The sequence below is a fragment of the Balaenoptera physalus genome (genome assembly GCF_965194825.1).
Source record: "Balaenoptera physalus genome assembly, chromosome: 8".
NCBI lineage: Eukaryota > Metazoa > Chordata > Mammalia > Artiodactyla > Balaenopteridae > Balaenoptera > Balaenoptera physalus.
Window position 1 is genome coordinate 48,564,954 of NC_138887.1, and position 19,881 is coordinate 48,584,834.

Genomic DNA, 19,881 nt, shown 5'->3' on the forward strand with positions numbered 1-19,881 from the left:
TAAAATGCATTAAAACTTAAGATATCATCAACTTAAAATAATCATACTTAGAGAGAGGTTGTTATATATGAAACTTATGGTAACCACAAACAAAAAACTTGTAATAGATACACACAAACAGAGGGAAAAAATCCAAACATTACGCTAAAGATAGTCATCAAATCACAAAGGAAGAGCTCCAGCTTTGTTCTTTTTTCTCAAGATTGCTTTGGCAATTTGGGGTTTTTGTGGTTCTATATGAATTTTAGGATTATTTGTTCTAGTTCTGTGAAAAATGCCATGGGTATTTTGATAGGGATTACTTTATTTATTTATTTAAAAAAAATTTTATTGAGGTATAGTTAATATATTACAATGTTGTGTTAGTTTCAAGTGTACAGCAAACTGACTCAGCTACATATATATATGTGTATATATATATATTCAGTTATACATATACATATATATGTATATACATATATAAATGTTTTTTCAGATTCTTTTCCATTATAGGTTATTACAAAATATTGAATATAGTTCCCTGTGCTATACAGTAGGTCCTTGTTTTTTATCTATTTTATATATAGTAGGGTGTATATGTTAAGCCCAAACTTGATAGGGATTACTTTAAATCTGTAGATTGCTTTGGGTCATGTGGCAGTTCTGTTTTTAATTTTTGGAAGAGTATCATACTGTTTTCCACAGTGGCTGCACCAATTTACATTCCCACCAACAGTACACGAGGGTTCCCATTTCTCCACATCCTCACCAACGCTTGTTATTTATTTTCTTTTTGAAGATGGCTATTCTGACAGGTGTGAGGTGGCATTTCACTGTGGTTTTGATTTGTGTTTCCTTGTTGATTAGTGATGTTGAACATCTTTTCATGTGTCTGTTGGCCATCTATATGTCTTCTTTGGAAAAATGTCTGTTCAGGTCCTCTGCCCGTTTTTTAATTGAGTTGTTTGGGTTTTTTGATGGTGAGTTGTATGAATTCTTTGTATATTTTGGTTATTAACTTCTTATCAGATCTATAATTGGCAAGTATCTTATCCCATTTAGTAGGCTACCTTTCTGTTTTGTTGACAGTTTCCGTCACTGTGCAAAAGCGATTTAGTTTGATGTAGGCCCATTTGTTTATTTTAGGTTTTATTTCCCTTGCCTGAGGAGACATATCCAAAAAAAATTGCTGTTCTTTACATTTTTATATTTTATATATTTATTTATTTTTGGTTGCATTGAGTCTGTCGCTGTGCGCGGGCTTTCTCTAGTTGCGGTGAGCAGGAGCTACTCTTCCTTGCGTTGCGCGGGCTTCTCATTGCGGTGGCTTCTCTGGTTGTGGAGCATGGGCTCTAGATGCATGGGCTTCAGTAGTTGTGGCATGTGGGCTCAGTAGTTGTGGCGCACGGGCTTAGTTGCTCCATGGCATGTGGGATCTTCCTGGACCAGGGCTCGAACCCGTGTCCCCTGCATTGGCAGGAGGATTCTTAAACACTGTGCCAGCAGGGAAGTCCCAAAATTGCTGTTTTTAATTTCCATTTGCTTGGAATACTTTTTTCCATCCCCTCACTTTCAGTCTCTGTCCTTAGATCTGAAGTGTGTCTCTTGTAAGCAGCATATATACAGGTCTTGTTTTTTTATCCATTTAGCCACTCTGTGTCTTCTGACTGGAACATTTAGTCTATTTACAGTTAAAGTAATTATTGATAGCTATGTACTTATTGCCATTTTGTTAATTGATTTCTGGTGTTTTTGTAGTTCTATTTTAGTTCCTTTCTTCTTTTGCTCTCTTCCTTTGTGATTTGATCACTATCTTTAGTGTATGTTTGGATTTTTTTCTCTTTGTGTTGTGTGTATCTATTACAGGTTTTTTGTTTGTGGTTACTATAAGGTTCATATATAACAACCTCTCTCTATGTATGATTATTTTAAGTTGATGATATCTTAAGTTTTAATGCATTTTAACAACCCTGCATTTTTACTCCCCACTCGCACCGTGTTTAATGTTCTGACATACTTTACATCTTTTGTTTGTTTGTTTGTTTTGTGTAGCCCTTAACTACTTGTGGATATAAATGGTTTTTACTACTTTTGTCTCTTAACTTTACTACTGGATTCATAAGTGATTGATCTACTGCCATTACTGTGTGTTTGCCTTTACCAACGTGATTTTTCCTTTTGTAATTTCATATGTCTGGTTGTGGCCTTTTCCGCTTAGTGAAGTCCCTTTGACATTTCTTGTCAAGCTGGTTTAGTGGTGCTGAATGCTCTTAGCTTTTGCTTGTCTGTAACAAACTCTTTAGCCCTCCTTCAAGTCTGAATGATAGCCTTGCCGGGTAGAGTGTTCTTGGTTGCAGTTTTTTCCCTTTCATCACTTTGTTTTTTTTTTGTTTTTTTTTTTTTTTTTTTTTTTTTGGTAACAGCTTTATTGATATACAAGTCGCACAGCATATAATTCAGCCATGTACATTGTACAACTCAGTGGATTTAGTATAGTCACAGAATCGTGCAATCATTGCCACAGTTGATTTCAGAATACAGTGCTTGTTTTATCAGCAAAATTCTTTCATTTACGCTGACCATAGTGAGATTTAGGGCACATTAAAAAGAAAAATAATGCCATTTCAGGAAATGATGGGTACCTCTATTGTCTTCCGTGTTATTTGTATATTGCCATAGAGGAGGGTTTTTTTTTTTCTGCATTGGGTCTTCGTTGCTGCACACGGGCCTTCTCTAGTTGCAGCGAGTGGGAGCTACTCTTCGTTGCGGTGCGCAGGCTTCTCACTGCGGTGGCTTCTCTTGTTGAGGAGCACGGGCTCTAGGCGCGCGGGCTTCAGTAGTTGCAGCACCTGGGCTCAGTAGTTGTGTCTCGCAGGCTCAGTAGTTGTGGCGCACGGGCTTTGTTGCCCCACGGCGTGTGGGCTCAAACCCGTGTCCCCTTCATTGGCCGGCGGATTCTTAACCACTGTGCCACCAGGGAAGTCCTTGCCATAGAGTAGTTTTTAAAACATGACTTGTACTACAGTATATACATTGAATTAATGCAACAGAAAACACATCCAACCTCGTTTTAATTGTCTTTTGAAGGGGAAGAATCACTATCTAAAGGTTCTGTTAAACTACTTTAAGGTTCTATTAAGAATCAGTTAAGGTTATATTCAGTTCTTAGGTTTCTTTAGGGTAACTACTGAAATATTTATGTTACACTTCTGAAAGAGTTATTGTACTCATCAATCTTGTTGAAAGTTCTGGAAAATCAGGAACTATTAATGTGTAAAATGCTCATGCCGTTAGTAGTGCTATTTAAAATAGGTCTCCTGTGGCAGGAAAATAAACTGTAATGTGCCTCAAAACGTAGCCCTCAACTCAATAGGACACAATTAGCTATTTGCAAACCTTTCAACCCCAGCTCTACCTCCAGAGGCACATACTTTCCTGGGAAATTATTCTATTTTGGCTATTATGTGTCTCTCTAAATATTCTAAGTTTAAAATTTAGAATATTTTACATTTTCTCTTCCTTAGAATCACACTCTAGTGACCAAAGGGGGATAAAAACCCTACAAAACTACAAATTGTTTTATGGAAAAATGTCAATATCTTATTTTATTATTAATGTAAGCATGTGATGCCAAAGAAATGAAGGTAATTTTACAAACTCAGAATTTTGGCAAATACATGAAGTTTCCATTTTATTACAGTTTTATACCACATTAGTTCAAATCCATTTCTCTACAACTACCCCAACAGAGCTCCTCTGGAATTATTTCAGTCATCCTTAACATGTGACTTTACCAGACTCTGAATGTAAAATAAACATATAAGATTTCAAATTAGTAACTTTTAATTATGAATGTGATAAGACATAAAGTCATCAGATGATGGCTGGGGCTATTAATTTCCAACAAGACACTCTGTTGAAATGTTTCTCCTGATACCCCAGGTATAAATAAGAACCTTCAAAAAACAAGGGCAGAACAACCAAAGTACAATAAAGAAGCCTCTGCAGCTTAAGCCTCCCCTAATCCTAAACCTCTGACAGAAGCTGGGCAAAGCATCTTTCTTGCACGTTAAGTGGGTGTCCAGTATTTCCATGTAGTTGAGCTTTCAGAGGCAGACACTCAAGCCTATCCTTAGGATACACCGTCTTGGCTCTGGTTGTATTAATTATGCCTGAAGAGTTTAATACCCATCCAAGTCCAAAGGTGGAAGAACACATACACGGGTATGGTGACCGGCAAGAGCAGACTGTAAAAGCACAGGCTGCTTGTGCTAGTGCAGCCCTGCGGGAAGTTTTCTTCCACGGAGGCCGAGTATAACAGCCCTGCTAACGAGACCAGCGGAATAAGGACAGTCAAGGTAGGAAGAGACAGAAACATTCTTCCCCTCCACTGATTACCCGCCACTCTGACTTTTTAAAAGGCGGATGGTATTCAGAAAATTCAGTTGTGTGTGTTGTCGTTCTTACGTGTGACCTAACGCTGCTCCGTTTCTTCTTGCTTCTTATTTTGATGTGTCATCCTAGCTGCCTGTGGTATCATATTAGGAATCCCATCAATAATTGGATAGGCTATTCCTAACTCTTCGTTAATCAATTCATTTGTCGATGCTTCATATCGGAGCGGCTTCTTGGAGAGCGGGCACACCAGGAACTCCAGCAGCGCCGGGTCGAAGGCGCGGGGCGGTTCCCGCGTCCGCTCGCTCTGCTCTGGGGACGGCCGCGACACCGACGCGTGCACACACCTCTGGGCGACCGCGGGCGGCCGTGCGCGTGTCCCCCGCAGCGCTGAGACGAGCCGGCCGCAAACTCCGCGCGGCATGGCCTGGCAGCCCGCGACCGGGCCCCTGCCCCTTTCATCACTTTGAATATATCGTGCCCCTCCCTTCTAACCTACAAAGTGTCTGCTGAAAAATCAGCTGATGAATTATGGGAGTTCCCTTGTACGTAACTAGTTGCTTTTCCCTGGCTGCTTTTAAGATTTTTTATTTTTAAGTTTTGCTTTTTAAAAAAAAATTTTTTTTTAAGTGTGCAGTACAGTATTGTTTTTTTTTTTTTAAGTCTTTATTGAATTAGTTACAATATTGCTTCTGTTTCATGTTTTGGCTTTTTGGCTGCGAGGCATGTAGGATCTCAGCTCCCCGACCAGGGATCAAACCCACACCCCCTGCAATGGAAGGCAAAGTCTCAACCACTGGACCACCAGGGAAGGCCCAGTTTTGCCATTTTAACTACAGTGTGTCTTGGTGTGGACCTCTCTGAGTTCATTTTGTTCAGGACTCTCTGTGCTTACTGTACTTGAATGTCTGGTCCCAGGTTAGGGAAGTTTTTAGCCAGCATTTTTTCAATTAAGTTCTCTGCCCCTTTCTCCTTCTATTCTCCTTCTGGGAACCCTATAATGCAAATGTTAGTATGCTTGATGTTGTCCCAGAGATCTCTTAAACTATCCTCATTTTTAAAAATTCTCGTAAAATTAAAAATTCTTTTTAGTTCCTTTTTTCTGTTCAGTTTGGGTGATTTCCACTACTCTCTTTTCCTGTGCCCTGATCATCTCTGTATCATCTAATCTCCTGTTGATTCCTTCTAGTCTATTTTTTATTTCAGTTATTGTTTTTTCCAGCTCTGCCTGGTTCTCCTTTATATTTTCTACACTCTGTTAAAATTCTCACTGTGTTCATTTATTCTTCTCCTGGGTTATTGAGCTTTTTCACAATCATTACCTTGAACTCTTTATGGAGTAGATTGTGTATCTTCACTTTGTTTAGTTCTTTTTCTGAGGTTTTTGTCTTATTCCTTCAGAAATATGTTCCAAACATATTCCTCTGTCTCTTCATTTTGCCTAATCCTGCATTTGTTTCTATGTATTAAATAAGATGGTTACATTTCCCAATCATTGAAAAGAGGCCTTATGTAGGAGATGTCCTATGACGTCCAGCAACATGCTTCCCTCTGGTCACCAGAGCTATGTGCTCTAAGGGTGCCCCTATGTGGGCTGTGTGGGCCCTTCTGTTGTGACGGGGGCTGACTACGACGGGCATCCTGGTAGGTGGAGTTGGCCTCTAGCCTAGCTGGTTGCCAGCCCATGGATGGGCAGGGCTGGGTCCCAGGGCCATTGACTGCGTGGCCCGGGGGTACCGGGGCTGGTGCCAGCTTGCTGTTGGGCAGGGACAGCCCCCTCATGGTTGGCTTTGCAGTCCAGGGGGTCCCGGGACTGGTGCCGGCCTGCTAGTAGACAGGGAAGTCCCCGGTGCTAATAGGCTAGAGGGAGGATTCCAAAATGGTGCTTGCCAGAACCAGTGTCCTCGTGGTAGAACAAGCTCCCCAAATGGCTGCTGCCAGCGTCTCTGTCCCCAAGGGGAGTCCCAGTTGCCTCCTGCCTCTCTAGGAGTCTCTCCAAGATAAGCAAGTGGATCTGACCCAGACTCCTTTCAAATTATTGCCTCTGTTCTGGGACTCGGAGCACTTGAGATTTTGTGTGTTCTTTCTAGGAGTGGTGTCTCTGTTTCCTGCAGCCCTCCAGCTCTCTGGTACACAAGCCCTGCTGGCCTTCAAAGCCAGATATTCTGAGAGCTTGTCTTCCTGGTGCAGGACCCCTGGAATGGGGAGCCTGATATGGGGCTCTGATCTCTTGCTTCTTCGGGAGAACCACTTCTCCCCAGTTGTGATTACCCTTCCACTTGTGGGTTGCCTAGCCAGGGGTGTGGGTCTTGTGGGTACTGACCTCCTAACTGTGTCGTCCTGGTTCCCTCTTTATATATTTAGTTGTGGAAAATCTTTACTGCTAGTCTTCATGTTGTTCTGATAGATAGTTGTTCTGTAAATAGTGGTAATTTGGTGTACCTGTGGGAGGAGGTGAGCTCAGAGTCTTCCTGCTCCACACCCATCTCCTCTTCATCTCTCAATGCTCAGCACACCCCAAGCTCCTCTCTTATCTCTTCCAGGGTTACCACCCTAGGCCAGCGTACCCCAGCTTCCCTTTTGACCCTGAGGAGCAGAGCGTCCGGTTAATCATCTTCTTTGGGCCCTGGAACATTTTTAAATTAGAACTGGTGAGTCCCTCACTTGATAAAATTGATTTCCCTCCTCCCCCATCCCTCTCCCCCACCCCCATGTACATATTTTTTAAACTCGGATGTGTTCTTGTGAAATGTGCATATTTATCTGTGTGCATTTATTTTAATGTAAATATTATGTTATATATTCCATTCTCTTTCCTGATTTTTTCATTAAGCATTATGCTTTTAAGTCCTATCCATGGGGTGTGTATTTCTCTAATATGTTGCTCCTAACAAATGTTAGTATTTCATGGTGGACACATTATTCAAGGTAGGCTGGGCTATGTATGCTGAAATAACAAACAACTCCCAAATCACAGTGGCTTAACACACAGGAGTTTATTTCTCATTCACGCAGAATCCTCTGTAGGTCGAGCAGTTCTTCAGTGCAGCTCCTTTCTAAGCTGTAATTCAGGGACCTTCACCACTTGTATTTCATGGCTATCACACTGGGAACATGACTTTCAGGATTGCTGAGATGGGGAAGGAGCGAGCATGGAGAATTTCTACCTGCTCTTGCATTCTTCAAACTTGTAACACACGGCACATTGACCAAAACTGTTATATGGCCCTAATCAACTGTGTGGTGGCCAGGAAATGTAGGGAGCACAGGGGTAGTCTGGGAACTGTAAATATCTCTGATACAGTGATCATCCACCATATTTTATCTACATACCATCCAAGTGGGGGGCATCTGACTCCCAACCAGCACGTACAATGCTGCAGTGACTATCTTTGGCTTATACCCATGTAAACCTAGGTGAGGATTTCTCTGGGATGTGGTAGTGGGTTGAGTGTTGGCTCCCCAAAAGATGTGCCCACATCCTAAGCCCCAAAACCTGTGAATGTGACCTTATTTGGAAAAAGGGTCTTTGCAAAGGTAATTATTAAAGGTCTCAAGATGACATCATCCTGGATTATATAGGTGAGTTCTAAATCCAATGACAACTGTCCTTATAAGCGACGGAAAAGGAGAAGACTGACAATGAGGAAAAGGCCATGTGAAAATGGAGGCAAGTATCAGAGTTGTTCAGCCACAGCCAAGGAGTACCTGGAGCCCCCAGAAGCTGGAAAAGACAGGAACGAGTCTGTCCCAGAGCCTTCAGAGGAACACAACCTTGATTTCAGTGGCCTCCAGAATTGTGAGAGAATACATTTCATTGTCTAAGTCACCAGTTTTGGGTTACTTTGTTAAGGCAACCCTAGGAAACTAACACACATTTTGCTACCTGGAAGTACAGTGCTGCTGTAACAAGTATCTAAAACTGTGGGAATAGCTGTGAACCTGGGTAATGGGCAGAGGCTAGAAGAATTTTGAAAGTCGTTATATAGAAAGAGTCTAGATTCTGGTTAGAACTCATGAGGAAGTGAGGAGCACAGTGGAGAAAGCTTCTGCCATCTTGGAGAATACATATATTGCCATATATAAAATGTCATTAGAAAAATGAACATTAAAGGCAAGAACTCAGAAGGAAATGAGAAGCATGTTACTGGAAATTGGAGGAAAGGTTATCCTTGTTAAATAGTGGTAGAAAACTTGGCTGAATTGTGCTTTCTTTGTTTTGCGGAAAGCAGAATTTGTAAGCTACGAGCTTGGATATTTAGCTGAGGAGATTTCTAAGCAAATTGTTGAAGGTGGAGCCTGATTTCTCTTTGCTTATAGCAAAATGTGAGAGGAAAAATAAATGGAGGAAGGAAGTATTAAATAAAAAGGAACCAGCACTTTAATTGGGGGAGATTCTCAGTTTACCCAGACTACAAAGGATGCTACAATTAGGAAATTTACTGTTGGGAAGTGTCCTCTAGAGAGAAGCCTGAGAGTGTGGATAGACAACCTTTTGATGTAGAAATTAAGCATGTGACTCATGGATCCACTCAGCTACCACAGCAGAAGCTAGGAATATAGAGTTATTCAGGAAAGATCTGTGGAGGACCTTCTGAATCTCTAATGGCATGAACCCCTGTGACATGTATAGAAGACCCACGAAGTTTCTGAGAATATTATATTAGCAGAAGCACTGCCAGCTTGAACTGAAAAGGACAGAGACAGGATGAAATGAGAGAAAGCTCTCAGACTTCCAAAATTCTACAGACAGGAAGTGAGCTGATAGAACTACTGGACTGCAGACATTTGCTACCCTTCAAGAAAAAGGAAGAATGACTCTGAGGTGCTGCTATAGGCACAAAGGATAGGGTCACCATGGGCCTAGAGGGTGGGACAACTGCAGGCCCAGAAGGCAGAACTGCCATAGGCCCAGAGGGTGCATCAAGTCACAGAGGATTATCCTCAGGCTTTGAAACCTAATGAAATTTTCCCTATTAGGTTTTGACTTTCTTGGGACCAGTGGCCCCTTCATTCCTTCGATTTTTTCTCTTTTGGAAAGGGAACGTCTGTCTTATAACTGTCCCACCATTGTGTTTTGGAAGCAGATAACCTGTTTTGTAGTTTCACAGGTCCACAGATGGACAGAAATTTTGTCCCAGGATGGACCATACCTCAAGTCTCATCCATACCTGGTTTGGATGATTTACATGATGAGGCTTGGAACTTTTTGAGTTTGTGATACTTAGATGTGATTTTGAACAGAGTTGACACTGGAATGGGTTAAAAGTTGAGAAGATGTTGGGATTGGGTAAATATATTTTGCGTGTGAGAAGAACATAAATTTGGAGGCACCAGAGGGTAGACTGTACTGGGTTGAATAATGCCACCACCCCCCCGAAATCATATCTATCTGGAACCTGTGAATGTAACTGTATTTGGAAATAGAGTCTTTGCAAATGTAATCAAGTTAAGATGAGGTCATTCTGGATTTGGGTGGGCTTTAAAGCCAATAACTGGTGTCTTTAGAAGTGATAGAAGAAGAGAAAATACCAAGAAGAGAAGCCCATGTGAAGACAGAAGCAGAAATTGGAATTACGCAGCCAAGGAACACCTGAGCTACCAGAATCTGAAAGAGACAAGGAAGGATTCTCCCCTGGAGCCTTTGGAGGGAATGAGGCCCTGCTGATATTCTTGATTTCAAACTTCTGACCTCCAGAACTGTGAGAGAATAAATTTATGTTTATTTTAAGCTACCAAGTTAGTGGTACTTTGCTGAAGCAGCCCTAAGAAACTAATACCGATATTTACCCAGGGAAGGTCATAGGTCTGAGTGTATTTTGTTTGACTAATTATCTGCCAGATTTCTTTCCATACTGGCTGCACCAGTGTATACTTCCACCTACAGTACATAGAAGTTCTTACATTTCTGCCAACATTTGGCATTAGCCAGCTTCCTAATTTTAACTAGCCTAATAGGTATAAGCAATATCTCATCATTCCTTTAATTTTCCATTTCCCTGCTTTGAATATCTCATGGTATGCTTATTAGCTTCTTGAATTTTCTCTTTTGGAAATAACCTGTTCATAGCCTTTGCTGATTCTCCAATTGGGACTGCTTTCCTTTTCTTACTGACCTTCAGGAATTCCATATATATTCTACTTATTAATGCCTCATTGATTTTAGACATTGCAAATATCTTTCCCCATTTTTTTTCAGCTGTCTTTGCACGTTTTCTGTAGTGTCCCTCATGGAACAGAAGTTCTTAATTTGTTTAGTTTTCTCTTTGTTTGTCCTCAGCCATGCTAAAGTACACTAACCCCTTTTACTGGCTTTGTGGGAGTTTACTAAATAATATGTCAGTGTCATGTTAGATAACTTGTTCTCTGTTCACTTGCGCTTCAGCTGTTGTACATTATTTTTTTTTGGAACCCAGTCAACTGTGCAATCATGCATTTGCAAAAGTCAGGGCCGGGAATGGCAGGCCTTATTCTGTAACAGAAAACATTGCAACTAATCAGGACCATTTGGGACTTCAGCACATTTCCTTGCAGTCAGGCTGTTTGCATGTGGATGTGATGTCTGTGGTTAGGCCAGAAGTTACACCTCCCTCACCTCAAGACCCCCTGGGGACCTGCTGAGACATGTGAGGACATGTGACAAACAGCCCTTTGGCCGGTAGTGTAAGTGAGATCAGGTGTGTCTTATCTCATGAGGAGATTTTTAGGAGTGTGTGTTCACTGAATCATACAGTGTGAGAGCTTGAAATGACCTCTGGGATCACCAAGTTTGACCCTCTCATTTTACAGATGCAGGAACTGAGACCTAGGGAAATGAAGGGGCTTCTCCAAGTTATTCAGCTGTCAGTGAATTGCTGCAAATAGCATCCAGATCTCTTAACTCCCATTTTGTGTGTTTCCATTTTTCCGCCTTCCCCTAGAGGATATCAGACATCATTTTTTTGGAGGGCTCTGGATCTGAGCTAGAACTTAATCTAGGAAATCAAGGGCCTCCAGAATTTAGACCCACTCAGCCTGTCCAACCTTATCTCCTGCCATTCTAGCTTAGTCTCTGCCTTATTAATTTAATGTTCCATGCTCTGCTTTTACCTTCAAGCCTCTGCTCATGCTGTGGTCATCCTAGCATTGCCTTCCCTCTTCTTCTTGCCTGTCTCATCCTTCAAGGGCGAATCCTTTGAGACTCAGTCCTATCTCTCCATGCCACTGCTAATCAGCATTATTCTCTCCCTTCTTTAGATTTTCATAACATCTGCAGCCTATACAAATGCAATCTAGGCTTGATTATTTGCTGCTTTTTTTCTGGAATGTTCCTGTTGTACAACCGACTGAGCAAGTCATTTAATGTCTCTGTGCCTCACTCAGTTTATTCACTTAAAAAAAAAAAAGACTTGATCAAGATCATTTCTAAGGATGCTTCTAAATCTAACATTCTTTGTCTCCATAAGATTTTAAACTCCTCAAGGAAATGGACTCTGTCTTATATTTCTCTTGTAATTCCCTTAGTCTAGTGGTTCTCAGGAGGGGACAGTTTTACTCCCTCAGGGGACATTTAACATTTAGAAACATTTTTTGTTGTCACACTGAGGGAGGGAGTTGCTACTTGTATCTGGTGTGTAGAGGCCAGGAATGCTGCTTAACCTACAATGCACAGGACAGCCTCCACAGAAATAGATTAGCGAGCTCGAAGTTTCAGGCAAGGTGGAGATACCCTACCTTAGCCTCTGACGCAGCACCATAGACACATAGTAGACACTGAATAAGCACTTTCATTTTTCTGTCAAAGAGAATTGCTCCCTTAAAAGGGATCTTATCAGATATGGAGCTGTCATAGGAGAAGGAAAAAAGTGAGCATTCATGCAAAACTAATGCAAAGTCAGAAAAGAGAATCTAATTTTCCTTAGTCAAGAGGGGGAGGAGAGAGTACCATAAAGAAGGAACTGTTGGATAGATGAAGATTGAGAGCTGAGAAGTTATTTACTTTGCAGGAGGTATTGATTTAAGCAGCTTATCTTCTAATTATCTCTGGGGGAACTGCTTGTGATTGTGGTAAACAACAGTAATGATGACATTGGAACATACCGGGGAAACTTCTGGGAACTATAATTTATGTTGTCAAGAACACTTGTGTTTACAATATCCTCATTCTTACCTTCCCTTGAAATAAAGTCTGGGTGACGAAAGTGGCCTTAATTTACAGATGAGGCAGGAAAATTGATTCCATGGGCTATGAGCTCTGGCAACCAAAAAAATTATAGGCTCTCTTTCTAGACCTCTATTCAGCGTGGTCTGGGGATAGGGATGATGGATGGCTAAATGCTTTTGGTGACTTCTCCTAGCCTCTGCCTTGGCTGTGTTCCCAACGTCCTCCCTCACTGTGTTACGTCTGTCTTTCTCTTTAGGTCACAACATGCAAGAAAGCCAAGTTGTTATTTCTTTGTCGCCCTCCCCTCTCTTCTGCATCATGAAATAAATATAATAAGAAATATCCTAGACGTGCAAAATAGAAAGCTCCCTAAAAAGTTGGGATCGGAGGGAAAATCCATGACCTAAAAACTCTCTTGAGATGGATATCATTATTCTCAGCCTCTCCAAGCACTTGGCAGGAAATTGCATTGTGAATTCTCCTGGCTACCAGAGATATTTGGCAAAGTTTCTGTTTAGATTTCTTTTGGGGAAGAAAGGCTTAAGTTAAACATTAAAATTCATGAGAATATTTCAGTTCCTTGTAAACTCTTTTAATCACAGTGACTTCAAGTGAGGTGTCACTTATGGCTTCTCACAGAAGAAAAGTTCTTCTGGCGGGGACTTCCAACAGTTCATTTCAGAAGATCACTGAGTCTATGGCCAAGTGCAGTGCATTGTAAAACAGGTTAAAATACATACGATAGCGATACTCATGAACTATTTTTTATGGTTTAGTTTCCTCTCTATTGCCTAAAATTATAAACTGGGTCCACAGGAAAATGAGTACTTCTCACCTAGTCACGCCTGCGTTTTTCTTCCAGGTCTTCCAGTAGAAGAAAAATCAAATAAGGGAATTGAAGCCTCTCGTTCTCTCTTTTTAAACTTTCCTATAAAGGTTTCTGGGAAAATATTCTGGGGCAAGGACCGTCAGTGTAACCAGTACAGAGATGTAGGTATAACAGAAATTTGATAAATGTGTATTGCTGCTGCTGTATTTTTTGGCAGATGAATGCATGACTTCTTCTTATAGAATGATCTGGAAAAAACACAGGAAAGCGTTATATATTAAAAAAAAAAAAAAAAAGCGTGTAAGTGTGACAGCACATTTGGTGGCCCAGTCAACATTTCTGTTGGTTTGGAATTTTATTTTTGTATCCATTCTTCAAGGTTGCCTTTTTCACTTTTCAGCTTGCTACCCCTATACAGCAAATAGCAATGTGCAAGGAACTTGTAAGTAACTTGATTTACCACTTTAAGCTCCTTTGAGATCACTGCATGCATGAGTGGGCCCTGTTTGGGATGTTTTCCCTCTTTTCCCTTTTGTGATCATTTTTAAAATGTGATGCCAAAAGAGTCTGGGTAGATCTTTGTTTGGTTTTACTTTCATAGTCTTTTATGCCTGCTTGGCTGGGTGCAACTGAGAGTGGTTTTACAAGAAGCCACCAGTGAAACTCAGAATGGGAAAAGATGAGTAAACTCCTACTCTGAAGGCAGAGCTTGTGGAGAGGGAGAAAGGGAGGTCTCCTTTACACTTTATGAGAATGCAGAATTTTAGCAAGGCTTTATTTAAAAGTTCTCCTGGTCCTCTATGGAAAGGACTGGCTCAGCCCCTAGCTACCTCCTTGTACTCATTAGGAAATTGTTTGTGCTCACTGGTTGATTTTTTAGCATCTCACTGTATTTCCATTCTTTCCCTGAATATAGAGGATAATAATTTTGCAAGTAACTTGAAGAGGCCTGCAGTAGGCAGAATTCTATGATGGGCCCCAAGATTTGGCATGTCTCCCTTCCACGTAGGTGCTCTGCATAATGAATATGCAAGACTATGAATACGATAGATTTTACTCCTGTGGTTAGGTTATGTTATATGGCATGGTTGATCTTAAGGGAAATTATCTGGTGGGCCTGACCTAATCACATGAGCCTTTTAAAAGCAGAGAGTTTTCTCTAGCTGGTCACAGAAGAAACAGAAGCATGTGGTTTCCTGCTGAGAGACCTCAGCCCTGAGGTGTCTGTAAGAAAATGAATTCTGCCAAAAAGCAGGGAGCTTGGAAAAGGGCCCAGAGCTCTAGGTAAGAATGCAGCCCCACCTGATACCTTGATTTCAGTCAGGTGAGACCCTGAGAAGAGAATGTAGGCCCACCACGTTCAGACTTCTGACCTACGGAAATTGTGAGGTAATGCATTTGTTTTAAGCCATTAAGTTTGTGGCTGAAACTTTCCATTCCACACAGCAATGGAAAACTAATATGGAGGAGGAGAAGGCCTTTGAGACGAGAAAGCTAAGTAAAACCAACATTCCTGTGTTTGGTCTGGGGGCAAAGTTGCTGTGATGGCCAATTATATGCTTTACCTTGACTAGACCATGGTGCCCAGTTAGCTGTTTGGTCAAACCCTAGTCTAGATGTTGCTGTGAAGTTATGTTGTAGATGAGATGAACATTTACAATCAGTTGACTTTACGTAAAAGAGGTCACCCTCCATAATGTGAGTGGGCCTCATTAGGAAGGCCTTAAGAGCAAAACATGAGGCTTCCTGGAGAAGAAGGAATCCTGCAAGACTGGCACATCAAACTCCTTCATGAATTATGGGCTGCAGACTTGCCAGACTCCACAAAGCCATGAGCCAATTCCTTAAAATAAATCTCTTTATATGTATCCTATGGGTTCTGTTTCTCTGGAGAACCTTAACTAATGCAGTCATACGCTCAGGTGCCTTAGGGACCACACAGATGTCTGAGGTGTGCTGGGGCTGAATGGAAGACAGCATGGGGGCCCACTCAAAGGCAGCAGCTCATACACTGTGCCACAAATTGTACCGGTCTTTTGATGTTTCCCAAAAGAAGCCAGAAATCCAGAATGTTGTACAAAATTGCCCAATTCTAAATGTAGGTTACTAATTCAAAAACATATTTCTTAAAAACCTTGAGCATACTGCAAGGAAACAATCAGACGTATCCAGAATGTGGGTTGTCCTATAAGACACACCACCCTGGTTCCTTCAATAGATCAAAGCCATAAAAAAGAAAAGGTAAGGAAAGAAAAGAAAAGACAAGACAAGGCAAGAAAAGAAAAGAAAAGATCAGGGCTGGGGCACTGTTGTAGATGAGAAAAATTACACCAGATGTAACAACCACATGCAATGAGTGTCTTTGGCGCCTGGCTTGGAAAAAAAAATCACCTATAATAGATATCTTGGGGGAGAGTTGGGGAAATTTGAGTATGAACAAGATTTTAGATAATATTAGTAGTTTCTAGTTAACTTATTTAGGTGTGATAGTGGCACTGTGGTATATAATGATATATAAGGGAAGTTCTTAAATTTTTTTAGACATACATGTTGAGATATTTAGATATGAAGTATAATAATGTCTTGACATTCCTTTTTCTTTCTCTCTGTACACACATACACACACGTGCACATTGAAAGGTTAGCAATGGTTTAACCCAGATACTGGGTATATGTGTGCTTATTATACTATTCCTTTTATTTTTCTGTAGGTTTTAAACATTTCATAACAAGTAAAAAAATTTTAAAGCCACTGAGTATGAGTAGATCGCACATAATATGTCAGTGGGTCTCAGTTTGCAATTGTGATCCATAAGGTTGGATCAAAGAACTGTGAGTAATTGCAGTTAGACTTCCTTTTCCATGCTTCTGTGATGGTGGTATGGCCAGCCTATCATCATTTTGTATTTGTGTACATCCCTCCTTCTAAATCTGTGTTGTTCTGGGGCTGCAAGGAAACTTACTCACCTTTGTGTTCCTGGTGTCTGTGCATAAACGAGCATCCACTACGTTTCTGCTGAATGGAGAAGGAAAAGCCCAGGAAAGCTGTACCAGTAAAAGTAACGACGACAATAATAATAGTAGCTAACATTGATTGAGCCCTTGAAACGTTCCAGGCTAAGAACCTTACAGGCTAAGAACCTTCCAGGCTAAGAACCTTCCAGGCTAAGAACCTTCCAGGCTAAGAACCTTACAACCGTCGTTTGAATTAGATTGAATTCGATGCTGATAGTAGGAGTTCTCGGTCCCCATTTCAGTGAAGAAGGCGAGGCCCTCGGATGATTGGAAATTTGCAAGAAGTTGAGGCCAAGCAGTCTGGCACTAGTCCCCTTTCAAAACAACTCCCATTCACGCCTTGGAAGTCTCCTTAACTAACACACAGAATTTCACTAATATAAGTTTTACCACATTCTGTGTGGCAAACAAGGGAATTTCAGGAAAGACCAGCCATGGGAGAAAGGAGGCTGGCCTGTGGCACCCTCTGCACCTGAGCTGAGGAGCCATTTCCGTGGCTGAGCCGGGAATGCCAGGAGCTGGACGCCCCGAGGTGTGTGCGACTTCAGTGGGCATGCGGGGGTAGGAGCAGCCAAGATCAGGTGGCCCTTGGTTCCTGCACCCTGGGGCAGCTTGACCAGAACACGGGAGGGAGAGACACCTCCCTTCTCAAAGCCCCAGGCAGCTGCCGTCCTGCTCTTCTTTAATGGCCCTGGGTCCTGTCTGGGCCTGGGTGGTGGCATTGGTCCTTGCTGAGTGTTAAATAACTTCCAAGGGTGGCAGCTCTACTCTCTGCCAGGCCTCCCTTGGGGACCCACCACAGGTCATCTCACTAGGAAGTGGGAAGAAGACTAATTGTGCTTGTCTTACCCCCCAGAAAACCACCCTCAGGCACATTTTTTTTTAATTAATTAATTAATTAATTAATTTTTGGCTGCGTTGGGTCTTCAATGCTGCGCATGGGCTGCGCATGGGCTTTCTCTAGTTGTGGCGAGCGGGGGCTACTCTTCGTTGCGGTGCGCAGGCTTCTCATTTCTCATGGCGGTGGCTTCTCTTGTTGCCGAGCACAGGCTCTAGGCATGCAGGCTTTAGTAGTTGTGGCACACGGGCTCAGTAGTTGTGGCTCACGGGCTTAGTTGCTTTGCAGCATGTGGGATCTTCCCAGACCAGGGATCGAATCCGTGTCCCCTGCATTGGCAGGCGGATTCTTAACACCACTGCGCCACCAGGGAAGTCCCCAGGCACATTTTTAAATCATGCGATACATATTTCTAGAGATATTTGTTAAGTGGGGAAAATCTGTTTAGTTTTTTTTTGCTCTTGGCTGGTCAGGAGAGAGAAAAAAATTTAAAAATGAGTGTCCAGAATGAGGGTCTCCACCAAGCTGTCCCCTGGAGTTGGCCTTTTTCACCTTGAAACCTTCATTGCAGGAGGAGTTGATATCCCCTGGTGACCCTCACCCCCTTACCTTGGGTCTTTTTGACTGCAAATATGGTCCCTTATGCCCATCAGTTCCTCCCCAGCTCTTTTCCCCACACACCTACTCCAGCCTGCTAGCCCTTTGTGTTCAGCTGTTCAGAATACTGTTACACAAAATTTCTCACACGGAAAGGGGAAGCCCATATGGAGATCTCCTTTTTATTTTTATTTATTTATTTTTTAAAGTCTGTATTGAATTTGTTACAATATTGCTTCTGTTTTTGTGTTTTGGTTTTTTGGCAGCCAGGCATGTGGGATCTTAGCTCCCCAAGCAGGGATTGAACTGGCACCCCCTGCATTAGGAGGTGAAGTCTTAACCACTGGACCACCAGGGAAGTCCAGAGATCTCCTTTTTAAATGAGTGAAAATTTATTCATTTTCACACTTGATTTGGGCTAGACTAATGTATCAGTTTCCTACTGCTGCCATAAAAAATTATCACAAATTCAGTGGCTTAAAACAACCCAAATTTATTATCTGGAAGTCTGAAATCCAAAATCAGTTTCATTGGGATAAAATCAAAGGTGTTGACAGGAGTGTTGACAGCCTCTGGAGGCTCTAGGGGAAAATCCATTTCCTTGCCTTTTTCAGCTTCTGAGGCCACCTGCATTCCTTTCTCACCGCCCAACCTCCATCTTCAAAGCCGGTAGTGTAGCAACTTCAAATTTCCTCTGACTCTAGCTTTCTGCTCTGTCATCACTAGCTTTCTTCTCTTACTTGGACCCTCTTGCCTCCTTCTTATAAGGAGCCTTGTGATTACACTGGGCCTACCAAGTTAATCCAGGATAATCTTGAACATCTCAAAATCCTCAGTTTAATCACATCTGCAAAGTTCCTTTTGCCATGGAAAGTAACATATTCACAAGCTCCGGACCGGGATATCTTTGGAGAGCCATTATTCTGCCTAACACAACTAACATCTGGAATAGGTAATAATTTCAGATAAAGTAGTTCTGTTCTTTTGCTGTTGGTTTTGGATTTTTTGGTTTTTTTTTTTTTTTTTTTGGTATTTTAAATATTTTTTATTTTAAAAAATCATATGAGTAACATGTTTTATAAGAAAATACCAGGCTTCCCTAGTGGTGCAGTGGTTAAGAATCCGCCTGCCAATGCAGCGGACACGGGTTTGAGCCCTGGTCCGGGAAGATCCCACATGCTGTGGAGCAACTAAGCCCATGCGCCACGACTACTGAGCCTGTGCTCTAGAGCCCGTGAGTCACAACTGCAGAGCCCGTGTGCCACAACTACTGAAGGCTGCGTGCCTAGAGCCCATGCTCTGCAACAAGAGAAGCCACCGCAATGAGAAGCGCGTGCACCGCAACGAAGAGTAGCCTCCGCTCGCCGCAACTAGAGAAAGCCCGCGTGCAGCAACGAAGACCCAACACAGCCAAAAGTAAAATAAATAAAATAAAAATAAATTAAAAAAAAAAGAAAATACCAAAAACAGTATAAAAAATAAAGCAGAACTCCTTTAATTCAAAACGCAGAGATAATCATTATTAACCTTTTGTGTGTGTCTTTCAGTCTTTTATCTATTCAGATTTTGGGGGTTTTGTTCTTTTGCTTGGAACCTATTTTCAGATGGTGACAAGTCCAGCTGATTTGTAAAGTTATAGCCCAAACAGGCCTTTTCATTCAGCACCACAATCCCCCTGTTGGAGTTGCTTGGTAACTTTAAAGGTTTTTTGCTTTTCTACATCTGCGACTCTATTTCTGTTTTGTAAATAAGTTCACTTGTACCATTTTTTGATTCTACATATAAGCGATATCATATGATATTTGTCTTTGTCTGTCTGACTTCACTCAGTATGATAATTGCTAGGTGCATCCATGTTGCTGCAAATGGCATTATTTCGCTCCTTTTTATGGCTGAGTAATATTCCATTGTGTATATGTACCACATCCTCTTTATCCATTTCTCAGTCAATGGACATTTAGGTTGCTTCCATGTCCTGGCTATTGTAAATGGTGTTGCAATGAACATTGGGGTACATGCATCTTTTTGAATTATGGTTTTCTCTGGATGTATGCCCAGGAGTGGGATTGCTGGATCATATGGTAG

The 19,881-nt window shown here is 41.7% G+C and overlaps 2 protein-coding genes and 1 pseudogene across 11 annotated transcripts in view; 1 reads left to right on the forward strand and 2 right to left on the reverse strand.

Moving 5' to 3' along the window:
• The window catches only part of LOC309665919 (uncharacterized protein), a 186,769-nt gene that overhangs the window by 95,185 nt on the left and 71,703 nt on the right, over positions 1–19,881 (forward strand). For 5 of the 9 annotated variants that reach the window (XR_014266756.1, XR_014266757.1, XR_014266758.1 and 2 more), the window contains exon 1: positions 4,834–7,025. Coding sequence is in view for 2 of the 9 variants with exons in the window: in XM_082472815.1 (XP_082328941.1) it covers positions 6,918–7,025 (108 nt within the window). In the remaining 7 variants the exon portion in view is untranslated. Of the gene's footprint in view, positions 1–4,833; positions 7,026–19,881 lie in introns of those variants that run through there. The other 4 variants (XR_014266754.1, XR_014266755.1, XM_082472815.1 and 1 more) reach the window with 1 other exon arrangement.
• Positions 3,644–4,504, reverse strand: LOC309665924 (phosphatidylinositol N-acetylglucosaminyltransferase subunit Y). The gene has a single exon (XM_082472818.1). The coding sequence runs from the start codon at positions 4,355–4,357 to the stop codon at positions 4,142–4,144; it is 216 nt and encodes a 71-aa protein (XP_082328944.1). The 5' UTR covers positions 4,358–4,504; the 3' UTR covers positions 3,644–4,141.
• Positions 4,454–4,826, reverse strand: LOC309665921 (protein preY, mitochondrial pseudogene; annotated as a pseudogene). Its single transcript has one exon. The product of its transcript is annotated as a protein preY, mitochondrial pseudogene (transcript).

Bases quoted from the DNA above. Each gene is read 5' to 3' on its own strand.
- LOC309665924 (XM_082472818.1), bottom strand. From the start codon at position 4,357: ATGTTTCTGTCTCTTCCTACCTTGACTGTCCTTATTCCGCTGGTCTCG.